The sequence below is a fragment of the Rhamphochromis longiceps genome, linkage group LG8 (assembly GCF_057381845.1).
Source record: "Rhamphochromis longiceps isolate RC_006_pf linkage group LG8, R_longiceps_female_GT1.1, whole genome shotgun sequence".
In the NCBI taxonomy this organism is placed as follows: Eukaryota; Metazoa; Chordata; class Actinopteri; order Cichliformes; family Cichlidae; genus Rhamphochromis; species Rhamphochromis longiceps.
This window is the reverse complement of record NC_140564.1, coordinates 16,028,512-16,037,360: the sequence shown is the minus strand read 5'-3', so window position 1 is coordinate 16,037,360 and position 8,849 is coordinate 16,028,512. Positions and strand designations below refer to the sequence as shown.

Below are 8,849 nucleotides of genomic sequence, written 5' to 3'. Positions count from 1 at the left end.
TCAGCCCTTCCCTCTTTACTCACAGAGTCAATACAACCTCTTTAGTGGCTACAGTTGCACAACAGAACACAGTACCTGCAGGCTCTCAGGTAACACAGACTGGAGCAGTAAAGCAACACTTAGTCTCATCAGAGACTGTTTAATAACAGGCTTATAACAGCAGTCTATCATTACAGGTTTACCTTAACGGGGGCCACAGAGGCCTAGAAACAATCCAAGAGAAGGCTTACTGTCTTTTAAAAATACAAAGCTCAGTGACAGTGAGAAAACAAATTCATTAAAACAGTCAATTTAACGCAACTTGTTACTATATACAATTTATACGTACCTATGTATACTGGATCGTAAAGTCTCCACAAAGACATCATCCTACTAAACTAATCCAGTGTTGTGACTCCCTGTATGACATTCTTTAGATATGTATGTTAATGTATTAGCCTAAGATGATGTAATAAATAATACTCCCTGACTAAATCAACACACAGCTATTGCTTTTCAACTTGTTACAAACCTGCTTTCGGCGTACACTGCTGTGGAATTCAATGCAGGAAATTACAGTGCATCCGCTGGGGCTGTTTATGCATTTGAGGCTAGCGCCAAAACCATTCCAACGCAAAGTCAGGGTACATTTGATGTGAACATTCACTCATAAGAGAGCGGCTGCTGGTCATTATGTTCTAAGTGTAGGGGTTGAAAATGATCTATAAATCAGCTTATCTTGAATTAAATCCCTAACAGAGTCACTGACTCCTGACCACAAAGTGATAGAAGCAGAAAGGACATTTACAATCACAGATTAGATATATACACTCAGATTAGATATGGAAATAGGCACGGTGTGAAACAGCACAACAAATGACCAGCAACATTTCTCAGAAATTTTAGGGAAAAAAAAGATATAAAAAAATACACATACAGAAAAAAAAATTCAGTACATTAGCTCCTACAACACAATCAAAACCAGTTACTTTTGTATGCGACACAGCTTCTAATGTACAAAGTACATGCACATTCACAAGCGCTTAACAAGTTACAATCTCTGGAACAAAATGTTCAGTGTATTGCACAAAAAAAGAGTCTATAAAAAATAAAACCATTAAAAAAAATGAATGCACCATCCACAGTTGGTCCATGTTGGTCCACGTGGCTCAGTCTAGCCCAGGGTTTTTTGGCCTCTTGACACTGAGCAGTTCAGGGTTTAAAACAAAGGCCTCAGTAGTAGTAATGCTGCATCTCTGTCCAACTTGTGATCCAATACTTTTTCTGTGGCTCCTCGGGCTGAAACCCCAGATTGAACTGATAACGCTCAGCCCTGCGAATTTTCACTCCCTGGTGTTTTGGCATTATTCTGTAGTAGATGGCTCGCTTGAAGAAGCCAAGCTAGCAGGAAAAAAAAAGAAAGGAAGAAGGTGACATTAAAAAGTTTGAGAGCTGAGTTTTTTAATGGCTTAAGAAGAAGATTTAGGATTTAGAAGCTGAGTAGATTCACGCTGACAGAGACAGAAATACGCACTACCCTGCTGATTAAGGGAGGATTCACATATGTGTGTTCCTTTAAGGTATATCCTCTTATACAGATACCTCGGAAGTCAGATGTCAATCCTTGGGAGTGATGTCACTTCCAAGGTGACTGCATTCCAGTTGTAAAGTTGGAAAAGCACGTAAAAAATGTTTTTGTTCTGCTTCTTAGCAAGGTAGAGCCATTCATTCATTTATTTAACCAGTCATAAATACACAACGGTGGCAGCAGAGATCAAATGTTTTACATTTTTGCTACTGTTTTTCTTCACTGCCACCATCTTGTCAAGTTAGGGTTGGCTACTTTGGTGTGTGTTCCAGATGAAAATTCTAACTGGGAACTCTGAAATTCCGTCTTCCAACTTAATCTGGAATGCACTAAGAGTTGCTGGTGCAATCATCGATGTGGCATCAACCAATCAGTCCCAAGGCGAGCTAACAGAGCTTGAATGAGCATTTAAACAAGCTAGCTGTCTGTTAGCTCTCTTTGTTCATATGCTACATGGTGATTATTTATAGCAAGCATAAATGTCACCAGTTTCAAGCCAAACAAAAAGCTGTGCAAGCAACTTCCATCTCTCTTAATAACATTATTATTTTTATTATTATAACATTATTTTTCTCAAGTATTCAGCAAAAGCAGCGCAAGGAAAGCCAGGCAGTGTATATATGTATATGTGAATCCTCCCCAAGATGGAAAAGAAGCAGTGAAAAAAAGTTAGCCATACAGAGATCAACAGTGCAGTGTTAGCCTGCAAGGAAAGCAGTCGAAGTGGTTAGTTGAATCACATCCCAAGCTCGGTGCTGTCACTGACAGCATCTACAGAAAAATCCTTTCAAAGGGGTGTTTTTACCCAAAAGCCCCAATGGTGTATGCTGTTGGGAGACATGGGGCCTCAGTAGTCCTCAGTTAGCCTCTCTGTCTCAGAGGGCTGGATCTTCATCTCAGCCTTCTGGGCCTTGGCCTCATACATCTCCCTCCTGCTGGCTCTCTGGAAGAAGCCACACTGGAGGAAGGCGCATGAATCCTGGGGTTAGACTAAGGTGTCAAAACAGAGGTTAAAGCTCAATAAAACACAATCTCACCTTCCATAGTATAAGAATGATGATTCCTAGCAGTGCAATTCCTGCTACAGCTGCAGAGATGATGATCCACAGGGGAAGCTCATAGGGCGTCTCCACCCTTTCCTCTGGTTCTATTTGTACTTTGAACTACAAGAAAAGTGAAGAACGTAATATATTATCATATCATAAGCATCATTTTAATTCCTGCCATCATCATCACATACCAAGGCCGTCTGACTCTCCATCTTGATGTTTGATTGATTATTAATAAGCTTCAGTGTGGCTTGGCCTTTAACTTCAACTACAAATGCATCAGAATAGTCCTGTAGGCACACACAGACACAACATCAGAACATTTTCCCAAATGTCAGGGCATAAACAGTAAAATAGGATTGTTATTTCAATCTGCACTTATTTATATTTGGTCATATAGCTCTTTTCTAGAATAAACTCCTTCCACATGTGTACAAGGAAAGCATGAGTGGGTAGGAAGCACCTTCCTGCCCTTCTATTTGCACACATGGAAATCCTGAGGCACGGACATGCCAGAGAAGAACACAGACAGCAGATATCACAGTGATCAAGAGAGACACAGCATGAATAGAAGACAACGTGTTTAAGTGTGAAGAAGCTTACACAGCACCTTGCCAAGTGAGTTTTTGGCCTACCAGATCTAACAGCACACTTGATATATAATTAAAAAATCTCCATGAATCTACAATATATATTAGCTGGGGAGCTCACCTCTAACATTGTACTATTCCACAACCGGGATCGGACATAAATCGTGGCTGAATTCGAAACATTGAGCAGCGGGCAGGTAAACGTCACACACTTTGCTGTCCCCTTGGAGCAATCCTTTAACAGGCCATAAGAAAGAAACTCTATTAGAGAGTGAACAGATACTGACAGTTAAGACTAGATTTAAAAAGAAAAATCCTATTATCTACAATGGATGACTCAATTTGTATATTAAATGTTAATGCTACTGACGTTGGTATTTGCCACAGTGTGAGGTTGTCAGTCCACTTATTTTGAAAGATATTAAATTCTGTACACAAGACTCCTCACATACAAATGTCACACATATACGCATGATTATGTTAAGGGAATATAAAGCTAGGACTTACCAACTGGTACCTCTTTTTGGGAGTAGAAGACAGTGTGACTGCTGCCTGTGGCTCAATAATATTTGAATGGGTCACGTCATTCTCACCTTTAACTCTAATCTGTCGCTTAGTACGCTTAGGTCTTCTCTCTGACAACTGCAAGATGGGAGAAAAAAAAGAAGAAAGAAAAAGGAAGAAAAAAGAGGAAACAGAGGAGACAGAGACATTACATCAGAGGGTTAATTACTGGTTTGATAAAGACATTATTACATTTTTCTCAGAATAGCATTGTCATTTCAGCTGTCTATATATAGGCTGCATACACTATGGCTTTCTATTTTGGGGCTTTGTGAGGTCTGTGTGTGGCGACAGATGTTTTTTTCCAAAATGTATTTCTGAACAGTGGTTTGGCATTAAGACCATTTTCACACCACTTTTCTAAAATTGACATTTATTCACACTGCGCTGACTTGAGTTTATGCTGACATCGGCTTGAGCAACACTCGTAACAAGTTGATGACCCACCTAGCTTAATGAATTCATGCTAATGAATTTCTCAAAGGTTGATATTTGAGAAATTGTATTTAGAGGTAAGGTTCATGGGTTTAAAATATATCTCACAGTTTATGGTTCAGTACCTGATGTTTGTTTAAAAAATGTAATGATAAGCCTTGGCTGTACTTTCTGTTTAGTGCTAATGAGTAAAAGCTAGCATGCTAATGTGCTAAATAAAGATGGTAAGTGAATTAAACATAAGCCCTTTAGCTTATTTGGATGCTGATGGAATTTAACTCAGAGTATATGTCATATATTTACCTTTAAACTGCTGTTTAATTCTCTGCGTCTTTTGACACTGCCAAAGAGACTATGGAGTCCTCCTTGTTTAGATACCGCAGTCGTTGGTCAAACTATTCTTGACACTGTCACTTCTGTTCTAAACTGAAACCTAAACAATGGCTGAATGAAACTGTTCGCAGTGTCAGATGAGACCGCAGGAAAACAGAACATCAATAGCAAAAGGTAAAGTACAACTGTTTTTTGATATTCTTAAGGAAAACTTCACGTTGTTATCAAAGACCTGTAAAAGCTGAAAAAAACCAAGCAGATAATATTTTTAACAACTGTCACAGACGCTTAGTGAAATTAACTCTTTGATTAAAATCCCTCAACTTACTTAACTCATGACATGTTTCAACGAGGTACATCGTTTTTTTTGGGTTTTTTTCAGTTTCAGTGATTGCTATGTGGAGTTCCCCAAGGTTCGATTCTGGGGCCAGGCTTGTTTTTTTACCTTTACAATTTACCCCTAGGATCCATTTTAAAAAGACATGGCAGTTCTTTACACTTTTATATTGATGATCATCAAATTTACCTACCCTAAAAAGGTCTTTAAAAAACACAGAGTGTTTCAGGGACATCAAACCCCTTGATGGCTCTATATTTTTAAATATTCAGTGACAGTAAAACTGAGGTTGTGATACTTAAACCCAGTGATGCTGGCATTGCCTCAAAATTGGGCTCTGTGGAACCTTATATTAAACCCACTGTAATCAACTTTGGAGTTCAAGTGAACTGTGATTTTAAACTGGATAAACATATATCCATAAATATACAGCTTTATCCATCGTCAGATCACTTAGTGATTTTGAGCGTTATAGAAGTGTTTATTTGTATGTAAAGCGTATATATTTTAATTATGTTCTTACTGTGTGAAATTAATATTTTTGGTCAGTTTTTTAATGTGTTTTATAAATAAGGTTGCATCAGACTGAACTGGATTGAAAGTACAGCTAGCCTCTCTGTATGGCTTCACAGAGAGGCTAGCACAGATGTTGACTCATTTTTATGTGACGCTCAAGTTTTTGAATGTCTTAAAAGTTTGATTTGTGTATTTTTTGTTGCTGTTAAGTTTTTGTTTTTGGTCTTACTCTGGGTCATCTTCACAGATATCACACGTTTCAAAAAGTGTTAAAAAGAACCTTACAGTTAGGTTAAGCATGTTGACCACATTCCCAGGAGGTTTACACTCCGTTTCAGAATCCCCCTGAACAACAAGCTTCGTCAGGTACAGCAACCACTTGCCGTTTGCTACCTCACAGGGCCACTCAAACTCCACAGCCAGGGTTGCTATGTCTTGCAGCGATTGTCCCATTGTGTTCATCTAGAGGTGGAAGCAGTCAGAAACATTAAAAATAGAAGTGAAATACATCAGATGGTATGAAATAACAACATGGTGACTGTAACTCCTAAACAGTATCCACCCCTGCTCACACTTAAACCACAAACCATGGCTGACACAACAATCCACAGCCGACGCAATATTAAACTTCTGAAGTGCTGGCTTCAAAGACAGGGTGGGGATGATGGAAATGTGGGTGAGTAACACACATTATAGATACAATGTACAATCTCTGAGTGGTGAAGATGACTCACAGTAAAGGTGAACTCCACCAGACTGCCCACGTCACTTGTGTTGACCATGGCTGACTCGCCCATCACTGTCCCACCAAACTTTACTGTTTCCACCTGTGACTTTTCACTGGATAAGCTAAAAGACAGATATGTTTCACACAGTGTAAGTAAACAAACTGTAAGGAGGGTAATATGATGCGCTGACCATTTTATTTATCTACCCTTCATGTACAACAGGGGTTCTCAGATTTTTTGATGACCGAGTACCGATTTAGGGAGATGGTTGATGGAAGGAAGGAAAGAACCCTCCCCCAAAAAACCACATAAAAAAACCTAAAAGTCCTCTAGGGGCACGGGAGACATGCCTAACCTAACAGATGTATAAGAAATATAGTAAATGCAATGCATATACTTCCCATGATGCCTGTGATTACTCTCAGTAATCAGGTGGTTTATGTGCTAAATACCTGCATTACTTTGAATTTGAAATACAGTATGTCATGAAACATTTGCGATTGGGACTTACAAGCTGAAGACTGGATTAATGGTGTTTTCAATCAGCAAGGCCATAGGAACAGGCGTTAGGTCACTCTGCTCACTAAGACTGGAGAAATTACAACAGTGTGCATTATCTTAAAACAGCTTAAGAATTTAAACTTCATTAAAAAAATGCAAAAAGCAGAAAATGAACTTAATTATTATACACAACAGTATTATATTGACTTGTTTTCCCTGTTTAGTATTAAGCAAGAACAAAATACAATGTGCAACCAACATTATAAAGTCCTTACGTTGACAACAGCAGCTGACACTCAATCTTTCGTGTGTGTAGGGTGATTCCTGAGGTCTCAAACTTGAGCAGGAAAGACACCTATTAATAAAGCAATGCAAGCACATGAGAACTGTTGCAAACCCAACTGTCCAGTAGAAAAAGATAAAAATAATTGTCACCTGTTCAAACCTACCTTTTCGTTTCTGCTAATTGGATTCCCCACCTCACAAATGACTGTATCAAGAAGAGTGCACTCAACTTTGTTATTCTAAACACAGAAGAAATAAACAGAATTAGTTTTAATTTTTAAGGAACTGACATGACCAGCGATGTGGCTAAACATGACCAAACCAAACCAATACAGTGTGCATCTTGTAAGAAGAGTAGCATTAAAAAACAAAGGAGATTTAAATAAAAATGGGCATCTTCTGCCCTCCAGTGGACCTACCAAAGAACTGACACTGGCATATTTCAGCACATCAGGGATAGTGACATTGAGCACGACTCTGTGGGCGTCTTCAGCTAGCTTCCCTTCAGATTGATAGTTGGTAACGTTTACCGCGAGCCCTATTTTCTTTATGGAGCTGTTGAACTGGAGCACTTGAACTTTGCCCTGACTGTAGAGGGACAACATGTATTAGCTTTGTTATTTAATGATTATTTTGCTTGACTAACACATTCATGACATAGCAATAACAAAAACAAACAACAAATATGGCTAACAATGGCTAAAGTGCTAAAATGGACCTTTCCAATGGGAGTCCATAAGCAAGGGGGAACCCTCACAATTTCACACATTTCACATTTCACTTTGTTTTCTTTGTGCTAAGCTAATGGTAAGCTGGTACTGGTGGTAGCTTCATATGCATTATATATATACATGAGCACTGCAACAATCTTCTAACCTAACTGAGCAAGCTAACTAGTGTATTTTAACCTTTAAAAGTCAGCTTTGTGTCTATACATGAATGACTCAAAGGATGCTTGGTTGCTCACTATATAAATTTACCTGGGATAAGGCTTTTCTTCATTTTCTTCAACAAACTTTGCTGTTAGTTGCAGGTTACTGGTACATTTGTTGTCTGAGCCACACGCCTTTTGAAAGTGAATCTGCAGGAAATAGAATAAGCAACATCATATCAAATCTTACAAGGGGACACTGGACCGTACCATTTCTTTACCATCTCCAAGTTACTGAAAAGGAAACCTGTAAATGAAGTGCATGCAAGACTCCATACCTCAGTCCTTCGGCTGGATTTCTGCTCTGGGCTCAAAATTGGGAAGAAGTCCAGGTTCTGTGGGGCTCGTCTGGCTCTAGGTATTGGTTCGTATAGTGAGAAGTTGAGGAAAAAGACCACTGGTTCCAGTTTGTCCCTCACAGGTTCCTGTGAATTAATTAAAGAGTTTCTTTTTGCTTGTCTCAATAAGCACAGGACTATCAGGTAGCCGCAGTTTATTTGTTCTCTCCAGTCACTCAGCAAGATGATCATTTGCAAATAACACAAACACAGTCAATACAACATCTGCAATAGTTGCGTTGCGCACTTACAACTACAAACAGCTTGAGAGTTTCACACGCAGTTTTGGAAGATGTCATGGTCAGGTTGCCAGTGTAAGTGTTGATGTCATTCTGAAAACGAACACGAGAGCTTCCTCTTCTCTCCCTGTCGGCCTCTACTATATACGTCACCACTTTACAGAGTGAAAACAAACAGAAAAGATTAAAGCAAGCTCATGCAGTAAATATATATATATATATTTTTCCTTACAATACAAAGAATTTCCATGGTGATGCACTTGTTTGTAAGTTGGAAACACTGTTCATTTGAAAAAGAAAATTGAACACGGAAAAACTTACTGACAGGTTTCTTGAAATTTGTATTTCCGGTGCTTAGAGTGAAAGACATGCACAGAGTAGCTGTAATGCTGTGAAGCACAAAGAGAAAGAGAAGAAGAACTGAGACCTGATAAAA

The 8,849-nt window shown here is 38.9% G+C and overlaps 1 protein-coding gene across 1 annotated transcript in view; it reads right to left on the bottom strand.

Annotated features, from left to right (window-relative positions):
* Nucleotides 1-1,239: 1,239 nt before the first annotated feature.
* itga3b (integrin, alpha 3b) overlaps nucleotides 1,240-8,849 on the bottom strand; it is a 29,035-nt gene continuing 21,425 nt past the window's right edge. Inside the window, exons 11-26 of the mRNA XM_085416015.1 lie at nucleotides 8,735-8,802; nucleotides 8,426-8,568; nucleotides 8,115-8,261; nucleotides 7,886-7,986; nucleotides 7,325-7,493; nucleotides 7,070-7,144; nucleotides 6,896-6,975; nucleotides 6,631-6,708; nucleotides 6,126-6,240; nucleotides 5,677-5,853; nucleotides 3,714-3,848; nucleotides 3,328-3,441; nucleotides 2,808-2,906; nucleotides 2,605-2,730; nucleotides 2,373-2,525; nucleotides 1,240-1,380 (exon numbers count right to left, since the gene is read on the bottom strand). Coding sequence (XP_085272141.1) covers nucleotides 2,415-2,525; nucleotides 2,605-2,730; nucleotides 2,808-2,906; nucleotides 3,328-3,441; nucleotides 3,714-3,848; nucleotides 5,677-5,853; nucleotides 6,126-6,240; nucleotides 6,631-6,708; nucleotides 6,896-6,975; nucleotides 7,070-7,144; nucleotides 7,325-7,493; nucleotides 7,886-7,986; nucleotides 8,115-8,261; nucleotides 8,426-8,568; nucleotides 8,735-8,802 — 1,738 coding nt within the window. The 3' untranslated portion in view covers nucleotides 1,240-1,380; nucleotides 2,373-2,414. The remainder of the gene's footprint in view (nucleotides 1,381-2,372; nucleotides 2,526-2,604; nucleotides 2,731-2,807; nucleotides 2,907-3,327; nucleotides 3,442-3,713; nucleotides 3,849-5,676; nucleotides 5,854-6,125; nucleotides 6,241-6,630; nucleotides 6,709-6,895; nucleotides 6,976-7,069; nucleotides 7,145-7,324; nucleotides 7,494-7,885; nucleotides 7,987-8,114; nucleotides 8,262-8,425; nucleotides 8,569-8,734; nucleotides 8,803-8,849) is intronic.